This window comes from Octopus sinensis, linkage group LG5 (assembly GCF_006345805.1).
Source record: "Octopus sinensis linkage group LG5, ASM634580v1, whole genome shotgun sequence".
Classification (NCBI taxonomy): domain Eukaryota; kingdom Metazoa; phylum Mollusca; class Cephalopoda; order Octopoda; family Octopodidae; genus Octopus; species Octopus sinensis.
The window spans coordinates 104,687,278-104,712,560 of NC_043001.1; the positions used below are offsets into that span (position 1 = coordinate 104,687,278).

A 25,283-nucleotide genomic window follows, 5' to 3' on the forward strand; every position below is an offset into this window, starting at 1 on the left:
CATGAGGCAGGGCTTTGTGAGCTCGTTAGATGAAATCTGAAGAAACTGAAGCCTCAGGCATAATTACCGAAAATAGAGAAGGAATACTTTGATTAACAGTTTCTGTAACTGATTCAGCCAGTCATAGCACTGAAATATGGATTTTTTTTTGAAAAGTGATAACGACCTGTTTTATATATTGAAGTTACCATTAAGTTTAATAGAATAATTTCATGTAATTTAACTGAAAGATAAACAGTGTACAAGAGGAAAAATATATACTTTTCCTTATGCCTTTTCTCATCATCATCATTGTCATCGTCATCACCACCACCATCATCAACACCACCATCACCACCATCATCACCACTACCACCATCATCACCACCATCATTACCACCACCACCATCATCATCATCATCACCACCACCATCACCATCCCCCCCACTATCATCATCATCATCATCGTTATTTTCCCTGCTGGCATGGGTTGGATAGTTTGACAGGACCTGGCTACACCAGGCTCCATTGTCTGTTATGGTATGGTTTCTGTGGCTGGATGCCCTTCCTAACACCAACCATTTTACAGTGTTACGGGATGCTTTTTACATGGCACCAACACCAGTCCTTTTTACATGGCACTAGCATGTGTGAATGGTCAACAATTGGAAAAAATAGTTTGCATTCTACCATGAGGAATCTATAATGACTGTAGCCAAGAATCTTAGCTTTTAAGAACCAAATCCATCTAACCCTAAACAGCTTTCTTAATTATCCTCTTCATTTAACTTACTCTTTCCATGTTGGTATGGTTTGAGAGGATCTGGTGAGTTGCAGGGCCATGTCAAACTGATATAATTCACTCATGCTGTTCAATGTGTAATTCATTGGCTTGTAGAGCTAAATTACCAATTCTTTAGATTCTTGTGATCGTAAAATAGCTTTGACATTTTTATATCAGAAGTTTTGGACACAGGTGCAGGAGTGGCTGTGTGGTAAGTAGCTTGCTTATCAACCACATGGTTCTGGGTTCAGTCCCACTACATGGCACCTTGGGCAAGTGTCTTTTGCTATTGCCTTGAGCCGACCAAAGCTTTGTGAGTGAATTTGGTAGACGGAAACTGAAAGAAGCCCGTCATATATATATTGCTTGACAACTGAAGTTGGTGTGTCTGTGTCCCCATAACTTAACAGTTTGGCAAAAAAGACTGATAGAATAAGTACTGCAAAGGATAATTTCTGTGGTTGATTTATTCGACTAAAGGTGGTGCTCCAGCATTGCCGCAGTCAAATGACAAACAAATAAAAGAATGAAAAACTAAAGAGTACAGAATTGCTTCTGCATTATGTGATTCTCAAGTATTTGCCAAATTTAGGCTAAAAATTGAAGAATTTGGACTATCAGTAACTGGCACTCTTTTGGAACAACGAGTGTTCCAGTTGATCTGACCAATGGAACAGCCTACTCATGAAATTAACATGCAAGTGGCTGAGCACTCCACAGACTCACGTACACTTAACGTAGTTCTCTGCGAGATTCAGCACAACACAGAATGTGATAAGGCTAGCCTCTTTGAATTAGAGGTACAAATCATATTTGACAGCTGAGTGAACTGAAGCAATGTTAAATAAAATGTCTTGCTCAAGGACACATTGTGCTGCCAGGGATCGAACCCATGACCTTGTGATTGTAAGCTAAATATCTTAATGACTAAACCATGTGCCTTCGCTATCAGTAGAGTGAATGTAATCTTAAAAGAAATTGTGGCGTTGGGTATACATGAAAGCTTATGAGTTTATAGATTTACTTGAAATTACCAAAGACAGTCAAATTATTTTACAGCAACACTATGTAGTCTTGCATAGAATTAGCATACTTTAATGTGTATTCAGTGCCACCTGAATACACATGTGCCACTGACATGTAAAAAGCACCATTCAAGCATGGTCAAAGTCACTGCTGCCTGACTGGCCCCTGTGCTGGTGGCACATAAAAAGCACTATCCTAGCGGAGTCGATGTCAGCACCGCCTGACTGGCACGTAAAAACTACCATTCAAGCATGATTGAAGCCAGTGCTGCCTGAATGGCCCCTGTGTTAGCAGCATGTAAAAAGCACCATTCAAGTGTTGTTGAAGCCGGTACCGCCTGACTGGCCCCTGTGCTGGTGGCATGTAAAAAGTACCATTCAAGCGTGGTCAATGCCAGTACTGGATGACTAGCCCCTGTGCCGGTGGCATGTAAAAAGCACCCATTACATTTGTGTAGTGGTTGGCATTCGGAAGGGCATCCAGCTGTAGAAACCTTGCCAGAACAGATTGGAGCCTGGTGCAACCTCCTGGCTTGCTAGCTCTCAGTCAAACCGTCCAACCCATACCAGCATGGAAAGTGGATGTTAAACAATGAGGATGATGATGATGAACTCTAGCCATCATAGCAATTTGCATTCATTCAATATTTGTGAAGTGTCCCTGCTTCATGTTGTTTTCTTTATAATTTCCAGTGGTCAGCAAGTATTAGGTCCTCCAAAGAAGTTTATGGATTTATTTAAACAAGTTAAAAAGTAAGTATTTCTAAATAATTCTTTGAGAGACCAATTTTAATGTCAATTTTCTACAGTTGCAGTTTGCTTATTGATTTTTTTTCTGTATGAAACCAGATGTCATATGACAACATTCTGTTTCAGAAATCTTTACAGAAATTTGTGGTTAGTCCTGTGCTGTTGTAATAAGTTCTCCAGGATTTATTTACCCACAGAAACTCTTTTCAGTTACTTTGATAACATGCATATTTGTGAAGCATTCCAATTTTTTTTATAATAGGCAACAGTGTGGCTGTGTGGTAAGAAGTCTGCTTCCAACCACATGGTTCTGGGTCCAGTCTTACTGTATACCACCTTAGGCATTTAAATTAAGCAGAAAATGGAGAAAATTCTTGATCAACAAATTGACTAACATCGATTATTATTTTTTAATACAAAGCTTTATCACTGCTAACAGCCGTTTCTACTTCCAGTGTCCCTCAGTGCTGCCAAAGAAAATTCTGAGAATAATATTTGTCATATTCTATAGCACATCCGATCTGGCACATGGAGCTTCATCAGGGGTAACAGGGTGAATAAATAATAAGAAATAAAACAAAATACTTTAGTATAACTGGATTCGCCAATAGGTCTAGAAAAAGAATAATAGTTAAGATTTCATAAATAGTCCTAATTAATATTTACCCAAATAACAAGCCCGTAAAATAAATTACATTAATATACTTACTGATATATTATAAAGACCAGCCACCTATTGTCTGTAATGGGATTGACTAATTATATTGATGGCTGGACTTTGGTCAATCCCATTGTATTCAAACTGGCCTGAATCAGTCTGTTACCTCTACATCACAAGTGTCTATATTTGGCATATTTTATTTTTTGAGTTCAATAAAGGCAACAACACAATGGAAAGTGCAAGGAATATTAATGCAGTATATGGGGATTGGACAATAAGTGCAAGCCAATGTCTGGTATTTCCAAAAATTCTGAGCTGGAAACTACACCCTAAAAAACGAACTTCATCCTGGAAGATTCATAGAGCTTAACGAGGATGTTCTGCAAACCCTGGTGAAACAAAATCCCATTGTAACTGGTGAGAAACTAGCAGAGAAGTCTGGATTTGGTCATTCGACCATTCATCGACATCAGTGCTAGAAGGAAAACGACCATCTTCGGTTTCAAGATGAAAGGTGTTTTTCCATCAGGATAATACTCGACCACATACAGCGAAGATGATATTCTAAAGGCTGGAGCAGTTTGAATGGGAAACAATGCCCCATTCACCATATTCACCGGACATTGCCCCATCTGATTATAATCTATTTCGCAGTCTTCAAAATCATTTGGATGGAGGAGTATTTTTCATCACAGACAAGTGGATTTTGGTAGAGGAGCCTTGCAAGTCTACCAGATAGATGGAAGAGCACTGTAGAAAATGAAGGAGGCTCTATTTTAGATTTAAAAAAGAACTTTATTTATCTTAATTTTGAAAAATTAAAGTATAAAAAAAACCGCTTTTTTTATGGGATGACCCAATGCATACATATCTCTCTCTCTCTCTCTCCTCTCTCTCTCTCTCTCTCTATATATATATATATATATATATATATATATATATAAGAAATAGAAAACAACAATAAATTGACCTATTATAAATTCAATTTAAATATTTTATACAATCAAATGTCATATCTCATAAATTACAGCTGTAAATTCTTCAGATATTTAATATCCCTTAGGTGAATTTTATACCTAGCTAAATTGTTATTTATATATATAACACGGAGACGTGTTGATGTATGTTGTATGCAAGAAATAAGGTGGAGAGGAGGATCTGCTAGGGTCCTCACAGGCAAGGGACACAGGTACAAGATTTTCTGGGCAGGGAACACTGACGGGGTTGGTGGCGTGGGTATAATTATCGCTGAGAAATGGATAGATAGAGTAATTGAGGTAATCAGAGTAAGTGACAGAATACTTAAGATTAGAATAGTGCTTCATAATAGATTAGCAACCATTATATCGGCCTATGCCCCTCAGCCAGGGCTACCCGATGGACAGAAAGACAGTTTCTATGACACCCTACTGCAGACCACCTCATCGACGAACGACAGGGACCTTCTCTTTGTGGCTGGTGATTTCAATGGGCATGTTGGACGACATGCTGGGGGCTTCCATGGCGTACATGGAGGCTACGGTTATGGTTCCCGCAACGAGGAGGGAACCAGGCTGCTGGAGTTCTGCGATGCGAATAGTCTTATGGTCTGCAACACTAACTTCAGGAAACCAACAAGCCACCTGGTCACCTACCGATCGGGCCGGCATACTAGCCAAATCGACTACATCCTTGCCAGAAAAAGGGAAAGATGGCTGCTTAAAAATGCCAAAACCTTCCCAGGCGAAGAATGCACCCCACAACATAGACTGGTAGTTAGTGACTTTAGGATCAGGACTAAGAGGGCGACTAGAAGACGACCAACATGGAGAAGAAGGGTCTGGAAGCTTAAAGCCCCTGCGAATGGACAGAGATTTAGAGATATGTTACTTGAAGCCTTTGACGAAGTGGAAGGGGGTATAGCTACACATGGGGTAGAAGACAACTGGACGTTTCTGAGGGACAACCTGCTGAAAGCCGCTGACCAGATCTGTGGCTGGTGCAAAGTCCCCTTAAGACCCAAAATAACGTGGTGGTGGAACAATATTGTTGACAGGGCTATTAGACAAAAGAAACAGGCTTGGAAGGCCTGGAAGAACGGTGGTAGCAGGGAAGGGTATCAGACTGCCAGAAGGGAAGCTAGGAGACAGGTCTATCTAGCCAGAGGGGAAGCAGATAAGAGAAAATTTGCCAATGTCCTGCGCCGTGAGGATGAAAGACTTGAGGTATTTCGTGTTGCAAGACAGTGTGTGAGAGAGAATCGTGATGTGGTAGGAGAGAAATGTGTTCGCATGGAGGATGGTTCACTTGCGCTAAATGAGGATGCAAAGAGAGAAGCTTGGAGACGCCACTATGAAAGGTTACTGAATGAGGAAAATGAATGGGATAAAGAGAGTCTGCCGAATGTTGACCCTACAGAGGGACCAGCTATCCGAGTTGATAGTTCCGTGGTAGCTAAGGCAATTAGAAGCATGAAGACAGGGAAAGCCCCAGGCCCATCAGGAATTACTGCAGAGATGCTCAAAATATCTGGCAGTGTCGGCTATAACCTAGTCACCCGTATAGTCAACCAGGTGATACACGAAGGAGTCATACCCAATGACTGGTGCAGCAGCATACTAGTCAACTGCTACAAAGGTAAAGGTGATGCCCTAGATACAAATAATTACAGAGGTATCAAGCTGTTGGATCAAGTAATGAAGGTTACGGAGAGGGTCATAGCCCAACTAATTAGAGAGAGAGTTAGTTTAGATGAGATGCAGTTTGGGTTCGTGCCAGGAAAAAGTACCACTGATGCTATATTCCTGGTAAGGCAGCTGCAGGAGAAATACCTAGCCAAAGATAAGCCCCTGTACCTGGCTTTCGTTGACATGGAGAAAGCTTTTGATAGGGTCCCCCGATCCCTTATCTGGTGGTCAATGAGGAAACTAGGGATAGATGAATGGCTGGTGAGGACTGTGCAAGCCATGTACAGAGATGCCGTAAGTAAGGTTAGGGTTGGCAACATGTACACAGAAGAATTCAAAGTAGAGGTTGGGGTCCACCAGGGTTCAGTACTCAGCCCCCTCCTATTTATCATAGTACTCCAGGCAATTACGGAGGAATTCAAGACAGGCTGTCCCTGGGAGCTCCTCTACGCTGACGACCTTGCTCTTATTGCTGAGTCACTATCAGAACTGGAGGAGAAGTTCCAGGTGTGGAAGGAGGGTTTAGAATCAAGGGGCCTTAGAGTCAACCTAGCTAAAACCAAAGTACTAATAAGTAGAAAGGTAGACAATCCACAAATATCTTCAGGAAGATGGCCCTGCTCGATCTGTAGAAAAGGTGTAGGTAGAAACTCTATAAGATGTACCCAGTGTAAGCTATGGACACATAAGAGGTGCAGCAATGTCAAAGGTAGGCTAACTGGGAAGATAGTTTTTGTATGTGGCAGATGCTCGGGAGCATTAACCTCCGAAAATCTGCAGAAAACAACTTCTGTCACTTTCCAGGGGGAAAAACTAGAAGTAGTTGATAGCTTCCGTTATCTAGGTGACCAAGTCAGTAGTGGGGGTGGGTGCGCTGAAAGTGTAACTGCTAGAATAAGAATAGCCTGGGCAAAGTTTAGGGAGCTCTTACCTCTGCTGGTGACTAAAGGCCTCTCGCTCAGAGTAAAAGGCAGACTGTATGATGCGTGTGTACGAACAGCCATGCTACATGGCAGCGAAACATGGGCTGTGACTGCTGAGGACATGCGTAAGCTCGTGAGGAATGAAGCCAGTAGGCTCCGATGGATGTGTAATGTCAGTGTACATACTCGACAGAGCGTTAGCACCTTGAGAGAAATGTTGTACCTAAGAAGCATCAGTTGTGGTGTGCAAGAGAGACGATTGCGCTGGTATGGTCATGTGGCGAGAATGGATGAAGATAGGTGTGTGAGAAAGTGCCAATCCCTAGCAGTTGAGGGAACCCGTGGAAGAGGTAGACCCAGGAAAACCTGGGACGAGGTGGTGAAGCACGACCTTCGAACTTTAGGCCTCACTGAGGAAATGACCAGAGACCGAGACCTTTGGAAATATTCTGTACGTGAGAAGACCAGGCAGGACAAGTGAGCCCAGCCCACTTATGAATGCCTTTCCTCCCTTGGACACAAAGACCGGTTGAGGCAAGCGAAGTCGATATAGAACCTCATCCGACGACAGACACCCATCCCAACCCCCCATGCTTGCGAAGACATGTTGGGGCAAGCGAAATCGAAATCGAAATCGAAACCGAATTGAACCAGCCAGGATCCCTGGCCTGGTGGTACGTAAAAAGCACTATCCGACTCGGGGCCGTGGCACGTAAAATACTCCAATGCGACCGTACGACAGGCACCCATGCCAACCCCCTTTGCTTGTGAAGACATGTTGGGGCAAGCGAAATCGAAATCGAATTGAACCAGCCAGGATCCCTGGTCTGGTGGTACGTAAAAAGCACTATCCGACTCGTGGCCGTGGCACGTAAAATACTCCAATGCGACCGTACGACAGGCACCCTTGCCAACCCCCTTTGCTTGTGAAGACATGTTGGGGCAAGCGAAATCGAAATCGAATTGAACCAGCCAGGATCCCTGGTCTGGTGGTACGTAAAAAGCACTATCCGACTCGTGGCCGATGCCAGCACCGCCTCGACTGGCTTCCGTGCCGGTGGCACATAAAATACACCAATCTGATCGTGGCCGTTGCCAGCCCCGCCTGGCACCTGTGCAGGTGGCACGTAAAAAGCACCCACTACACTCACGGAGTGGTTGGCGTTAGGAAGGGCATCCAGCTGTAGAAACATTGCCAAATTAGACTGGAGCCTGGTGCAGCCTTCTGGCTTCCCAGAACCCCGGTCGAACCGTCCAACCCATGCTAGCATGGAGAACGGACGTTAAACGACGATGATGATGATGATGATATATATATATATATATATAATATATATATATATATCACACACACACGCATATATACATGTATATACATACATATACAACTTTCTGCTTTTCTTGTGACGACCCTGTATGTATGTATGTGTGTATGTATATATATATATATATATATATTATATATATATTCATACATACAAATTGTCAGTAGATGATGTATATGTATATGTGAATAAGAACCCGCTGTAATTTTATGCTTAAATAATTACTAAAAACTAATAACAGTTTTAGGAATGTCTACTTTGCTTTATTTTAGTTTTTTTTTATTCTTTTTATTTTTAGAGATGATGATTCTGGGCCTGAAGAGGACTTTGAATCCAAGTCTTCAGCTTTTTGCGGGACTGGTTACAGATTAGGGGATATGGAAAGTACCACCCCTGTTGTAATTAAAAGTGCAGCTTCAAACGAAAGCCCTGAAATGGCTAGGGTAAGAGTTATGTTTATTGTCTTTAGATTTAGTATTCTCTCTGTAAATGACAGTGGTATGTTTATATTATATTTATGTGTGTATATATAAATATGTGTGTGTGTGTGTGTGTTATACATTTACATTATGTAGATGTAGCTGTGTGGTAAGAAGCTTGCTTCCCAAACACATGGTTCCAGGTTCAGTCCCACTGCGTGGCACTTTGGGCAAGTGTCTTCTCCTATAGCCTCAGGCTGACCAAAGCCTTTTGGGTAGATTTGGTAGATGGAAATTGAAAGAAGCCTGTCGTATATATGTATATATATATATATATATTTGTGTGTCTGTGTTTGTCCCCCTCCATCATTTGACAACCGATGTTGGTGTCTTTAGTCCCTGTAACTTAGCAGTTTGGCTAAAGAGACCGATAGAATAAGTCCTACAGTCGATTTGTTTGACTAATGGCAGTGCTCCTGCATGGCCACAGTCAAATGTCTGACACAAGTAAAAGAATATATACCTAAGTTTACATTATATGTATGTGTATATATATGTGCATTACACTCATGGAGTGGTTGGCGTTAGGAAGGGCATCCAGCTGTAGAAACACTGCCAGATCAGACTGGGCCTGGTGCAGCCTTCTGGCTTCCCAGACCCCAGTTGAACCGTCCAACCCATGCTAGCATGGAAAGCGGACGCTAAATGATGATGATGGTGATTATGTATATATTTTCTTTTCTTATTATATACAATATATATATATATATATATTGATAAAACGGTAAGATAACAAAAGAAAGAAAGAGACCTCAATATTATGTAAATAGAGGAAATTTATCTGTACAATAATATGTTTCTGAGTTTCAGATGCCGAAGTGGAAATCCACAACACCATCTCTTCGGTTATCTGGCTATTTGAAAACGCTATGAAAAAATACCGTTAAAGGGAAATTACTGTGTTATAACTCTGCTTGCCTGCGTACTTATACATCGCTCGCATTTTTCGTCATAAAAATTATATAAAAATATATAAAATCTTCTTGGGACATAACATAGAAAGCATGTTCTATCTGTTTTCTTTAGGGGACCAAAAACGTAACAGAAATTTAGTCACATGTGGGCATGATCCGAAAAGTTCTGTCCTTGTATTTAGACTTTTCGGATCATGTCCACATGTGACTAAATTTCTGTTACGTTTTTGGTCCCCTAAAGAAAACAGATAGAACATGCTTTCTATGTTATGTCCCAAGAAGATTTTATATATTTTTATATATTTTTATGTATTTTTATATAATTTTTATGACGAAAAATGCAAGCGATGTATAAGTACGCAGGCAAGCAGAGTTATAACACAGTAATTTCCCTTTATTTAACGGTATTTTTTCATAGCGTTTTCAAATAGCCAGATAACCGAAGAGATGGTGTTGTGGATTTCCACTTCGGCATCTGAAACTCAGAGTTTTATCTTGACTACCGAGTAAAGTAACATATTATTGTATAGATATATATATATATATATATATATATATATATATATATATATATATACACATATACACATATATATGGGATCGTCAATATAGAGAAGATTTCTTTGTGTTGCTTTGTCCATGATATAAGCTCACTAGTGCTATTACCACCATAGATCCACTTCACTCTAATGGAGTCAGCTTCTGAGTGGGATGTGTGCAGGGTGGAGCAGATGCTTTGTCTTGTCTTGTTGAGGGCATGGTAACTTCTTTTGTGCTTTTGCTTTGCTAAGATGTACCTAATACACTTTCTAAAGTGGTTGGTTATATGAAGGGCATCAAGCCATAGTGATCACAGATTAAGATGAAACCAAGAAGCAAGGCATGATCCTCTGAGCCATCTAGGAAGGACCATGACGAATCACCTAACGCATGCCACCATGAAAAACAGACATCAAATGATGATGATGAAACAAAAGAACTGGCACTCCATCAGTTACAATGATAAAGGTTCCACTTGATCTGATCAGTTGAATGGCCTGCTCATGAAGTTAATGTGCAAGTGGGCTGAGCACTCCACAGATCCACATACCTTTAATGTAGATTTTAGTGAGATTGTGTGATACAGAATGTGACAAGGCTGCCCCTTTGAAATACATGTACTACTCGTTTTTGCTAGTTGAATTCGGTCTTCTGAGGCATTGACAAAAGGCCGAGACCTCTGGAGGTATGCTGTGACTGAGAAGACCAGGCAAATAAAGTGAGATCACAGCTGCAGCCTACACCAGTGTTGCATAACCAGCCCACTCAAAAAGTACTTTGGATCGTAGGGCGACATGCTGTGCTTGAGGAGACCTGTTGAGTCAAGTACATCAAAATCAAATCAAACCACAATCAAATGGAAATTGTAGTTGTGGCTGATGCCGCCTGTCTGGTTCCCCATGCCGGTGGTACGTAAAAAGCATCATCCAAATGTGGTCGATGCCAGCCCCCTCACCCCTGACTGGCTCCTGTGCCAATGGCATGTAAAAAGCGCCATCTGAACTGGCTTCCGTGCCCATGCATGTAAAAGCACCATCCAGATGTGGTCTACACCAGACCCCTCTGGGCCCTCTGTCCCCTGTGCCAGTGACACATAAAAAGCACCCACTACACTCTCACAGTGGTTGGCATTAGGAAGGACATCCAGCTGTAGAAACACTGCCAGATCAGATTGGAGTCTGGTGCAGCCTCCTGGCTTCCCAGATCCCCAGTCGAACTGTGCAACCAATGCCAGCATGGAAAGCGGACATTAATCGATGATGATGATGATGAATGGACTGTAGGAATGTAAAATAAAATGTATTGCTCAAGGTCACACTGCCTTATCAGGAATTGAACTCACAACCTTACAATCATGAACCTAATACCGTTATCACTAAGCCACATGGTTTCATAGTGATGATATATGATTAAGTGTTTGTATGTACGTACATATTTTATTTGTGACATGGTATTTTAAGAAAACCCTTTATCATCATTGGAACTTTTCATTATGATTTGGAATAGGTTTTGAACATGTGGAAGAATGGCTTCAATGTTGATAATGGACCATTAAGGGAATACACTGATGAAAGGAATAGAGAGTTTCTGGAATCCATCACCCGAAGGTAAATCTTTATCTTTCGTTTTTTGCTTCATCTGCAACCCTAACCCTAATAGTACTCTGTGTCTGAAAAGTTCAGAATAGCAAACATTAGTTGGAATATTCATGGATTTTGTTGTGTATACTTTGTTTTGAATCATCTGTGGAATCCTTAATCATCTGCTGGTCTGATACATTTGTGGATTTATATAAGAAGTTGAAGAATGTATAAAGTATGACTTTGTTATTTGTTACAATTGTTTCTGGACCTCTCTGTTTCTGATCACAATTGCATGTAAATGATTCTGTGTGAAAATTATGCTTTGGCACAGGCATGGTTGTATGGTAAGCTGTTTGCTTCCCAACCACATGGTTCTGGGTTCAGTCTCATTTCATGGCACTGAGGGCAAATATCACTTACTACAGCCTTTGGCTGACCAAAACCTTGTGAATGGATTCTAGCTTCACTTCTTTCAAGTGTTGATGAATATTCTTTTTAACAAATCGTTCTCTTTATTTCTCTTCATCATCATTTAATGTCCACTTCTTCCTGGAGATAATCATTCTGCAATACGTCTACTCACCAAGGGGAGATAATCATTCTGCAATATATCTACTTACCAAGGGGAGATAATCATTCTGCAAGGTGTTCTCAGAGTTAACCTAACTGTCAAATTTTTAATCTTTTTCTCTCCATTTGCATTGATGGTTTCATTATAATTTGTATCAGTTATCTATTTCTGTTTTATTATAGCTAGATTCCATTTCTATTTCCAGAGAAATTCCACAAGAACTCAGCAGAGAAGCTAAAGGAGGTAAAATTAATTTAAACATCAATGATTATCACACTAAGGATTACGTTCCACCAAAGGAAACAGTTGCTGCTTTCTCAGGCAAAGGACATATGCTTGGAAGGTGAAGTTTACATATTATTATTATTACTATTATTATTATTATTAAGGCGGTTAGCACACTGGGTGAAATGCTTAGCAGTATTTCATCTGTTTTTATGTTCTGAGTTCAAATTCCACTGCAGTTAACTTTGCCTTTTATCCTTTCGGGGGTCAATAAATTAAGTACCAGTTGCGTACTGGGGTCGAGGTAATCGACTGGCTTCCTCCCCATAAATTTCAGGCCTTGTACTTAGAGTAGAAAAGGATATAATTATATTAGAAGGCAGCGAGCTGGCAGAAATGTTAGTCAGGTGAAATACTTAGCTGTATTTCATCTGTCTTTATGTTCTGAGTTCAAATTCCACCGAGGTCGACTTTGCCTTTCATCCTTTCGGGATAAATATATTAAGTACTAGTTGTGTACTGGGGTTGATCTAATTGGCTGTCCCCCTCCCCTAAAATTTCGGGCCTTGTGCCTAGAGTAGAAAAGATTATTATTATTGTTATTATTATTGAGTGAAAGAGCAGCATATGCCATCAAAGTGACACTGGGGTACAAATATATGAAGCACAATATACCCATTATGTCTACCCATCTGACAAGAGTACACCAAGCACGTGTATCACAACCATATGTGCACAACATGGTGATCTCATATCAAGATAAACAGTGCATGATCTTGCAGGTGGAACCCAATTAGAATTTTCTTCAGGTCAAGTAGCCCATTCAGCTCAAAAGGTATTTGATAAGGTTTGCTTATGGGTGAGGAATGAAACATCCATGTTTCCAGAGGTGAATTATTCAAACCCCTTCCCCACTTCCCCCCAATTACCTTTACTCCCCACCCAGTTATCTTACTTCCCCTTCCTACTGTTTCCACCAATCACCTCCTTTGTCTTTTCTTCTCTCCCTGAGGTGCTCTCCATCATTAACACCTTATTTGCCTGATATTATCCTCAATGCCCTCCCATATCTTCTGTAACCCCTGCCCCTAAGCCTCTCCTATATTTCTCTCCATCATTTACTACAGTCACCTCATCCTGTCTGTTAATCAAGCCCACAATTAACCTGCTGTGCACTCCTTTCTTTTCCAACTAGGGTATCCATGTATCTGCTCTACAGCATGACATCTATCTTTTTCCCCTCTATACCTTGAATCTCTCAATTGGCACAAAACTACTCCCAGTTGCAAGTTTTGTTTTGCAAGGTACTTGGTAACCCTGTTGGTGCTGGTGCCATGAAAAAAACACTAGTATTTGTGTCACATAAAAAGCACCCGGTACACTGTGTAAAATGGTTGGCATCCAGCTGTAGAAACCCTGATAAAAAAGACAACTGGAGCCTGGTGCAGCTCTCTGGCTTGCCAGCTCCTGTCAAACCCTCTAACCCATGTCAGCATGGAAAACAAATGTTAAATGATGATGATGACATTGTGGGTTCAAATCCTTCCATGATATATATATACTAGCAAATCTACCCATCTATGATGGAGCCATAAAATGAGGGTGTGAAGTCATAACAGCAGTATGTATTGAGAAATATGTAAATGGATTTGATAGATTATTGTTGGCAATACAGCATTCTATTGCAGCTCTCTGACATGTGCTTGTGACAAAGTGACATGTGATGACGATTCACTCCCAAACTGAAATAGGATCCCAGCCTCTCTATCATGAATGGTTATGTGGACCACTCCTAATGAAAGCCAGACCTTCCTTCAACCACTACATCATCATCATCATCATCGTTTAATGTCCGCTTTCCATGCTGACATGGGTTGGATAGTTTGACTGCGGACTGGCGAGCCAGATGGCTGCACCAGGCTCCAATCTGATCGGGCAGAATTTCTACAGCTGGATGCCCTTCCTAATGCCAACCACTCTGAGAGTGTAGTGAGTGCTTTTACATGCCACCAGCATGAGGGCCACTCAGGCAGTACTGGCAATGGCCATGCTCAAATGGTGTTTTTTACGTACCACCTGCACAGGAGCCAGTCCAGCGGCACTAGCAATGATCGCACTCGAATGTTGTTTTTCACGTGCCAGTAAGACGACGCTGGTAATGATCATGATCGAATGGTGCTTTTTACATGCCATCGGCACAGGAGCCAGTCAGCGGCCCTGGCAGCAATCACGCTTGGATGGTGCTCTTAGCACTCCACTAGCATGGATGCCTGTCATGCGGTGCTGTCATTGAATTTGATTTTGATTTCACTTACCTCAACAGGTCTTTGCAAGTAGAGTTTAGTGTCCAATGAAGGAAAGGTATGCATAAGTGGGCTGGTTACACCCCTGACATAGGCCGCGGGTTATGGTCTTACTTGGCTTGCTGGGTCTTCTCAAGCACAGCATATCTGTTGGAGAAAATATTTGGTCATAGACATTCCGATTGTGAACATCACATCTTGGACTGCTCAATGGAACCTACCCCAGTACTTATTTGTCTGTAAAGTCTGCTGCTTATTCTATTGGTCTTTTTTGCCAAACTGCTAAGTTATGTGGATGTAAACACACCAACACCAGTTGGCAAGCAATGGTGAGGGACAACCGCGGACACAAATACACTCACAAACATATGATGAGCTTCTTACAATTTCCCTCTACCATAACCATTCACAAGGTCTGAGGTTGTAGTAGAAGACACTTGCTCACGGTGCCATGCAGAGGGACTGAACCTAGAACCATGTGGTTGGGAAGTAAACTTCTTACCACACAGCCACACCTGGATAAATCTCTCTCTCTATATATAAAGCTGAAGTTGTCTGTGTATGGCAGGTTTGGTAGTCTTCAACTAATACTATCTCCTCCGAGACCCTGCGGCGCAAGTTGACCAAAATTGAGAGTATGATAGAAGAAGGCTTGCTCTTCTTTCTGTAGAAGAATAAATTCAAATCGGACCATGTTAACACCAAACATTATTTACATCAAAAAGGTGCTTTTTTTTCTATGAAAATCTCTATTTTTTTACTGCTGTGTCGCCATTTTTTGGTGTATTTCAACCAGAAAATTGTTCACTTAAAGAGAATAACAAGCTACATAATGCAAAATTTTTACTTTTCAAAAATTCCAATTCTAAAGGGTCGAAACAAGCCCGAGCAACGCTGGGCGATACTACTAGTAAACTATAAAACTATGATGATTATTTATTTACTTTACTCCTGGTACTATACAGCAATGGTAAATTCTTGTGAGTTGAATCTGCTACAATTTATTTTCAGTTTTCGTCATTGCTGTTGACAAATGCACTGTCATCATGATTTTCCTTCAACTCTTCTTTCAAAAATTCCAGTCATAGTTTCTGTGAACAAAGCCATAATTAAACACATTTTCATTTATTAATTCTTTCATATACTGTTATAGTAACCAACTCAAAATAACCTTAATCTTTTTCCCTACTCTCATTCTTTTTTTTTTTCATAAAGCCCTTTACCTGGTATGGTATCTACGACCAACACATCCCCAGCAACTTCAGCTTCCAGTGCTCCAGTATCAAACATTGAAGTTAATAAATCTTTACCAACCACAAATCTGCAAATTCGACTTTCTGATGGATCAAGGTAAATTCTCTATTATTCCTTCTCTTTATCTATAAGCTACTAAAATTCTGTGATTGCTTGCTTGCATGCTTGACTGTAATTTAATACAGCCAAACTAGTGCATAATGAGAAAATACTCTGAAAGTAAGGTATCCCTGAAATGTGAATACAAAATAGAATAAAATAAGTTTTGTGTAAATTGGACTACGGATTCCCTAGATATGCAGCTTTTTTTTGTACCTTCATAAATAGGCAAAACAGTGCATAATGGGAAAGTACTCTGAAAGTAACATAATCCTGATATGGGAATATATGATACTGTGAAAATTGTTTCCATTAATTTTATGTTTACAATATATAACAATTTATTTTGCATTTTTGCAGAAGTGTGCTCATATGTCCTAAGTAAATGCGGTTACTGGAGTTCAAGTTTATCCTGGAAGTTCTATTTCTATTAGATGCTGTAAATAACCAATAAAATTGTAAACATGAACTTGTGAACCATACCTATGATGACATAAAAGATTTGAAATAGTTAACTGAATCATCCTAAAATTCACTTTCAATGCAATATTGAACTCAGCTTCAGTGTTTTATAACCTGAACCGTCAGTGATCCAATGGGTCATGGGTAGTCTTGTCTTATATAAAATTCATAAATTTTTTTTTTCATGTGACCTCTCTTCTTTCTGAGATGACTCCCATATCATCATCATCATCATCATCATCATTACTTAATGTCTGTTTTTTTTGCTAGCATGGGTTGGACGGTTTGACAGGAGCTGGCAAGCTGGAGAGTTGCACTGAGCTCCTGTTGTCTATTTTGGCATGGCTTGTAAGGCTGGATGATGCCCTTCCTAATGCCAACCACTTTACAGAGTGTACTGGGTGCTTTTTACATGGCACCTAGTACAGGAGCTTTTTATGTGGCACGGGCACAGATGCTTTTTATTTGGCAAGACAAAGACCTCATACTTTATCAAAATGAAGTTGATGCTACATTGTACATCTTTTTGCTACTTGAGACTTTTTATTTTACATCAGTCTGTTTGGCAGGAACTGGCAGGTCGGAGGGCTGCACCAGGTTCCTGTCGCCTGTTTTGATATGGTGCAAAAAAGTATATATATAATGAAGTCAAGGTAAAAAAGCAAAAGAAAATACACAAACTCCCAGTGTATGTTGGGTCAATAGTTGGGAAATGGAAAAACAGAAGGAAACGTCTTTTATGTTTTCAGTATTCACTTCACTTCTGAGAAAAAGGAGAGACAAGGAGATAAAAACCAGAGAAAGAAAACGAGGAAAAAAAAATGCATGTGTGTGTGTGTGTGGGGGGGGCATGGTACAGTGTGGATAAGAAGGGAATGAAGTGTAATAAGCTACAACTTAGAGGATTTTTTTGTAAATTAGTCTTGAGAGAAGAAGAATGTTAAAGTATCTGAAGCCCTTTTAGGTTTTCTGACACTGGAACATGTGGATAGATGGAATGAGTTTGTTGTGGCTAATGTTCAGTTTGAAGTTTTGTAGAGCTTGGAGAGAAAAGATAAAAACTGATGCAGCTTTGAAGAAAAAAGCAATTATAGGCACTGCTGTGGCTGTGTGATAAGAAGCTTGCTTCCCAACCACATGGTTCTGGGTTCAGACCATCTGCCTGGCACATTTGGCAAGTGTCTGCTACTGCAGCTTCGGGCTGACCAAAGTGTTGTGGGTAAATTTGGTTGATGGAACCTGAAAGAAGCTTGTCATATATGTGTGTGTGTGTGTGTGTGTGTGTGTGTCTGTGTTTGTCCCCTACCACTGCTTGACAACTGGTGTTTAATTGTTTTCCATACTTACAGTTGAAAAAAGTCTCAATGACCGAAACCATTACTGAAATATTTTTTACAAAATTATTTTAGCATTTTCTATCCTGACTTTTTTTTCCATATATATATATATATATCAACTCATGTGTTCCTTTTTAACCTTCTACATATATATATATATATATATATATATATATATATTATATATATATATATATATATATATATTCATAAATGAGGGTGAAAAATTCGATATTAATTTAATAATACCATCAGTTTAACACCAAGTGGCTTAGCACATAAAAACCAGGGAGACAATACAAATTTATACATAAATATATTTATGTATATTTATACATAAATATATTATGTATATTATATATATATATATATATATATATATATATATATGTGTGGATAGATGAATGGTTAGTGAGAGCTGTGCAAGCCATGTACAGAGACGCTGCTAGTAAGGTGAGGGTTGGCAACGAGTACAGTGAAGAATTCCGGGTAGAGGTTGGGGTCCACCAAGGTTCAGTCCTCAGTCCCCTCCTATTTATCATAGTCCTCCAGGCAATAACGGAGGAATTCAAGACAGGATGCCCCTGGGAGCTCCTCTATGCTGACGACCTTGCTCTAATTGCTGAGTCACTATCAGAACTGGAGGAGAAGTTTCAGGTGTGGAAACAAGGATTAGAATCGAAGGGCCTTAGAATCAACCTAGCCAAAACCAAAGTCCTAATAAGTAGGAAGGTGGACCAATCACAAACGACTTCAGGTAGATGGCCCTGCTCGATCTGTAAAAAAGGTGTAGGTAGAAACTCTATAAGGTGCACCAAGTGTAAGCTATGGACACATAAGAGGTGCAGCAATGTCAAAGGAAGGCTAACTAGGAAAATAGTTTTTGTCTGTGGCAGATGCTCAGGAGCAATAAACACTGGAAATTTGCAGAGACCAACTTCTACCACGTTCCAGGGAGACAAACTAGAAGTAGTTGATAGCTTCCGCTACCTAGGAGACCAAGTCAGTAGCGGGGGTGGGTGTGCTGAAAGTGTAACTGCTAGAGTAAGAATAGCTTGGGCAAAGTTTAGAGAGCTCTTACCCCTGCTGGTGACAAAAGGCCTCTCGCTCAGAGTAAAAGGTAGACTGTATGATGCATGTGTACGTACAGCCATGCTACATGGTAGTGAAACATAGGCCGTGACTGCTGAGGATATGCGTAAGCTTGCAAGAAATGAAGCCAGTATGCTCCGATGGATGTGTAATGTCAGTGTTCATAATCGTCAGTGTAAGTACCTTGAGAGAAAAGTTGAACCTAAGAAGCGTCAATTGTGGTGTGCAAGAGAGACAGCTGTGCTGGTATGGTCATGTGACGAGAATGGCTGTAGATAGTTGTGTGCAAAAGTGCTACACCCTAGCAGTTGAGGGAACCTGTGGAAGAGGTAGACCCAGGAAAACCTGGGACGAGGTGGTTAAGTACGACCTTCGAACTTTAGGTCTCACCAAGGAAATGACTAGAGACCGAGACCTATGGAAGTATGCTGTGCGTGAGAAGACCCGGCAAGAGTAGTCAGGCCATAACCCGTGGCCCCTACCTGGGACGTAGTCAGTCCACCTGTGCATACCTTCCTTCTTGTGACACTTGTGAAGACCTGTTGAGGCAAGTGAAAGTGAAAATCAAAATAAAATAGATGATCATCAATGGAATTTGTATCTTTGTTACCAGTGCCGGTGGCACACAAGAAAACCATCCGAACGTGGCCGTAGCCAGTACCGCATCGACTGGCCTCCGTGCTGTGGGCACATAGCAAACACCATCCGATCGTGGCCGTTCGCCATCCTCATCTGGCACCTGTGTCGGTGGCACATAAAAACACCATCCGAAGACCCGGCAAGACTAGTCAGGCCATAACCCGTGGCCCCTACCTGGGACGTAGTCAGTTCACCTGTGCATACCTCCCTTCTTGTGACACTTGTGAAGACCTGTTGAGGCAAGTGAAAATCAAAAAAAATCAAAAAAATCAAAACAAATCGAAATAGATGAATATCAATGGAATTTGTATCTTTGTGGTACCAGTGCCGGTGGCACACAAGAAAACCATCCGAACGTGGCCGTAGCCAGTACTGCATCGACTGGCCTCCGTGCTGTGGGCACGTAACAAACACCATCCGATCGTGGCCGTTCGCCAGCCTCATCCGGCACCTGTGTCGGTGGCACATAAAAACACCATCCGACGACCCGGCAAGACTAGTCAGGCCATAATCCGTGGCCCCAACCTGGGACGTAGTCAGTCCACCTGTGCATACCTTCCTTCTTGTGACACTTGTGAAGACCTTTTGAGGCAAGTGAAAGTGAAAATCAAAATAAAATAGATGAACATCAATGGAATTTGTATCTTTGTGGTACCAGTGCCGGTGGCACACAAGAAAACCATCTGAACGTGGCCGTAGCCAGTACCGCATCGACTGGCCTCCGTGCTGTGGGCACGTAACAAACACCATCCGATCATGTCCGTTCGCCAGCCTCATCAGGCATCTGTGTCGGTGGCACATAAAAACACCATCTGAAGACCCGGCAAGACTAGTCAGGCCATAACCCGTGGCCCCTACCTGGGACGTAGTCAGTCCGCCTATGCATACCTTCCTTCTTGTGACACTTGTGAAGACCTGTTTAGGCAAGTGATCAAATCAAATCAAAACAAATCAAAATAGATGAACATCAATGGAATTTGTATCTTTGTGGTACCAGTGCCGGTGGCACACAAGATAACCATCCGAACATGGCCGTAGCCAGTACCGCATCGACTGGCCTCTGTGCTGTGGGCTCATAACAAACACCATCCGATCGTGGCCGTTCGCCAGCCTCATCTGGCACCTGTGTCGGTGGCACATAAAAACACCATCCGAAGACCCGGCAAGACTAGTCAGGCCATAACCCGTGGCCTCTACTTGGGACGTAGTCAGTCCACCTGTGCATACCTTCCTTCTTGTGACACTTGTGAAGACCTGTTGAGACAAGTGATCAAATCAAATCAAAATAGATGAACATCAATATCTTTGTGGTACCAGTGCCGGTGGCACACAAGAAAACCATCCGAACGTGGCCGTAGCCAATACCGCATCGACTGGCCTCCGTGCTGTGGGCACGTAAGAAACACCATCCGATCGTGGCCGTTCGTCAGCCTCGTCTGGCACCTGTGTCGGTGGCACATAAAAACACCATCCGAGCGTGGCCGTTCGCCAGCCTTGTCTGGCACCTGTGTCGGTGGCACATAAAAACACCATCCGAGCGTGGCCGTTCGCCAGCCTCGTCTGGCACCTGTGTCGGTGGCACATAAAATCACCCACTACACTCTCGGAGTGGTTGGCGTTAGGAAGGGCATCCAGCTGTAGAAACACTGCCAGATCTGACTGGCCTGGTGCAGCCTTCGGGCTCCCCAGACCCCAGTTGAACCGTCCAACCCATGCTAGCATGGAAAGCGGACGTTAAATGATGATGATGATGATGATGATGATGATGTGTGTGTGTTTGTGTTTGTGTATACACAGACACTCATATTATCATCATCATTTAACGTCCATTTTCCATGCTGGCATGGGTTGGAAGGCTTGACAGGAACTGGTAAAGCCAGGGACCACACCAGGTTCCATAGTCTGTTTTGACTGGGTCTCTACCGGTGGCTGCCCTTGCTAATGCCAACCACTTTACAGAGTGTACTGGTGCTTTTTACATGACACCATCACCAGTGCTTTTTTATGTGGCACCTTGCATTTAGGCTATCACTTCTGTTGTGGTGGGCAGGTCTTGGGCATATGTAGATGTGTGGATCTGTGTGCATTAATATGTATGTCTGTGTATATGAATGGATGAATGCGTTCATGCGTTGGTGTTTCTGTTGTAGAGACTTTTGTATAGCTGGATTAATATATTTGATTATGACTTAGTGTGATTGTCACTGTCAACATCATTAACATCATCACCATCACCATCACCATCACCGGTGTATGTAGAAAAATGTATTTAAAATTTTACTCTTGTATCTTTCCAGGATGACCCTGAAGCTGAACCACACCCATCAAATTAGTGACATTAGGACACATATTTTATTGTATCCTTTGATTTGTGACTGTACTTTCTCTTCTCATTTCTTTCCAACTTTTCAAATATAAACCCCAGATGTAATCTCATTTGAGCTCTAATCCATCAGATGTGAAACTTGTACATAATAATAATAATAATAATAATAATATATACATATATATCTAAGTGTGCATGTGTGTGTATTTGTCCCCAATCACTGTTTGAAAACTTTGTTGATGTATTTACATCCCTGTAACTTAGTGGTTTGGCAAAAGATACTGATAGAATTAGTAGTAGGTTTTTAAAATATAAAATAAGGACTGGGTTTGATTCATTTGACTAAAATTCTTCCAAGTGTTGCCCCAGCATGGTCACAGCCAACAACTGAAACACTTTCTGTCAGTGTGACTTTGGAAACTGAGAGATTTTGAAGGAATTTTTACTATTTAAATTCTGCTTTGTAATGTCTGTCTGTTTGTCTCTCTCTCTCTCTCTCTCTCTCTCTCTCTCTACTCTGAAGTGGATATGTTAGTAGCAGTTTTTCTAATTGTCAATGAATCCTGAGAGTATTGTCAAATGATCATGTTTGGTGAAGTTGCCTTTGGCAGCCAGCTGGTTCTGCAGTTGGTCTGACTCTGTGAATAAGCTGGGTCTTTCAACATTTCAAAATACAATTTACTCAAACCTGTTTCTTGCTGCAAGACTGAAAGTACAGTGGGAGGGTTGAAAATGATACCAAAAGATTTGGAAAAAATCTGAAGATAGCTGCTATGCCGAACATTTGGCATAAATAAATTGGTCAGGAAATTACCCATGGGTGATGGCCACCTAAGGAGGGGAAATCACCAGAAAGATTTATTATTCTCAGTTAAGTTAGCAGAATTGTTTACTTTATCAAAGTACCCACAGCAACATCATCATCATCATCGTCATCACTTAACATCTGCTTTCCATGCTGGCATGTGTTGGACAGATTGACTGAAGATTGGCAAGCCAGGAAGCTGCACCATGCTCAAATTTGATCTGGGAAGGTTTCTACAGCTGGATGCCCTTCCTAATGCCAACCATTCCAAGAGTGCAATGGGTGCTTTTTACGTCCTACCGCCACAGGAGCCAGTCAGGCGGGCTTGGCATTGATCACGTTTGGTTGGTGCTTTTTATGTGCCACTGGCATGGGATCCAGTCAGGCGGGCCTGGCATCGATTACGTTCAGATAGAGCTTTTTACATGCCACTGGCATGAGAGCCAGTCAGGTGGTATTGGCATCAGCCATGTTCAGATGGTGCTTTTTACGTGCCACCGGCATGGGAGCCAGTCAGGGAGTATTGACATCGGCCACGTTCAGATGGCGCATTTTACGTGCCAACTTTTGATAGTTTTAATAAGGCTTGCCACTTGAGAACTGGTAAGCCAGTCACATAACTAGACACCAGTTTCTGGTTAAGGTTTCTGATTACAATTTCAGTGTCTGTGAAGGCACATAGCTTAGTGGTGATAGTGTTTGGTTCCAGGACTGTAAGGTTGTGGGTTTGATTCCTGGTAGCATATTGTGTCTTTGATCAAGATATATGTGTGTGTAGAAAACTGTATTTTTACATTGCTGCAACCCACTCAGCTAGCAAAACTGAATGCCACCTACTGTAAATCAAGTATTTCAAAGGGGGCCGGCCTTGTCACACTGAATCTCCCTGAGAACTATGTTAAGGGTATGCATGTATGTGGAGTTCTCAGCCACTTGCATGTTAATTTCACAGGCAGGCTGTTCCGTAATCAGGTCAACTGGAACCCTTGTTCTTGTAACTGACAGAAAGACATTTATGTATGTATGTATGTCGAACACAAAATCTCATTTTCTTAAAAATACACTACACAAGGATGTATGAAATTACTGAACACATTTAGGTTCATTTAGATTAAATACAGTTTCTGGCATTCCATCAGTTACAACAATGAGGGTTCCAGATGATCTGATCAACTGAACTTACCTTCTCATGAAATTGATGTGCAAGTGGCTGAGTACTCCGCAGACATGCATACCCATAACAGAGTTCACATGGAGATTCAGTGTGACAGAGAATGCGAGAAAGCTGGCCCCTTTGAAAGACAGCTGAGTGGGCTGAAACAACGTGAAGTAAATTGTCTTGCTCAAGGACACAAAGCACTTCTGGGAATCGAACTCATAACCTTACAGTAGTGAACCAAATACCTTAATCACTAAGCCATGCACCTTCATACATACTTACGTACATACGTAGATACGTATTTAAATACATACATATGTACGTACATCACATGACTCCCCTCCCCACCCCGTGCTGGTGGTACGTAAAACGCAGCCTCTGAAATTGGTCTATGCCGGCCCCCTCACCAAGACTGGCTCCTGTGCTGGTGGCACCTAAAATGCACCATCCAAACATGGCTGATGCCAGTGCTGCCTGACTATCTTCCGTGCCGGTGGCACTTAAAAAGCACCATCCAAACATGGTCAATGTCAGCCCCCTCACCTCTTTAGGATTGCTCTGCTCACCTTCATGGCCTGAGGAAGGGGCTAGAAAAAATGCCCTAAGCATAGCTTGCTTCACCTCACCCTGGTCTACATACTGTGGCAGGCAGGGATCCCAATTATGTCGTTAAACCACCAAAAGGAAAACATTGGTGTCATTGGTGCAGGAGTGGCTGTGTGGTAAGTAGCTTGCTAACCAACCACATGGTTCTGGGTTCAGTCCCACTGCGTGGCATCTTGGGCAAGTGTCTTCTGCTATAGCCCCGGGCCGACCAATGCCTTGTGAGTGGATTTGGTAGACGGAAACTGAAAGAAGCATGTCGTATATATGTATAAATGTATATATATGTATGTGTGTGTATATGTTTGTGTGTCTGTGTTTGTCGCCCTAGCATTGCTTGACAACCGATGCTGGTGTGTTTACGTCCCCGTCACTTAGCGGTTCAGCAAAAGAGACCGATAGAATAAGTACTGGGCTTACAAAGAATAAGTCCTGGGGTTGATTTGCTCGACTAAAGGCGGTGCTCCAGCATGGCCGCAGTCAAATGACTGAAACAAGTAAAAGAGTAAAGAGTAAGAGTATTGTTCACAATTTTTTTTTAGATCTGGTGTGTAATTTGAGGAACATTTGGTTACTATTTGCAGAAGTTTCAACATCTGAGTAGGGGGTTCTTTCAGGGGCTTGAAGCAATTAAACCTATTGGAATTCATGGCTGTGACTAGCAATAAAGGTTGTAGGCCACATGCTGCATGGATGTACCATTTTCATTCTAGAAGCTTCCTGGTTTATGTGAATAAATGAATGTTGTCATTCCTACATGTGTCACAGGTTTGCACTTG

At 41.6% G+C, this 25,283-nt stretch overlaps 1 protein-coding gene across 2 annotated transcripts in view; it reads left to right on the plus strand.

Annotated features, from left to right (window-relative positions):
- The window catches only part of LOC115212304 (NSFL1 cofactor p47), a 42,146-nt gene that overhangs the window by 15,874 nt on the left and 989 nt on the right, over window positions 1-25,283 (plus strand). For both annotated transcript variants that reach the window (XM_029781156.2, XM_029781157.2), the window contains 6 exons: window positions 2,482-2,541; window positions 8,412-8,556; window positions 11,553-11,653; window positions 12,406-12,543; window positions 15,944-16,078; window positions 21,909-21,968. In XM_029781156.2, coding sequence (XP_029637016.1) covers window positions 2,482-2,541; window positions 8,412-8,556; window positions 11,553-11,653; window positions 12,406-12,543; window positions 15,944-16,078; window positions 21,909-21,968 — 639 coding nt within the window. The remainder of the gene's footprint in view (window positions 1-2,481; window positions 2,542-8,411; window positions 8,557-11,552; window positions 11,654-12,405; window positions 12,544-15,943; window positions 16,079-21,908; window positions 21,969-25,283) is intronic.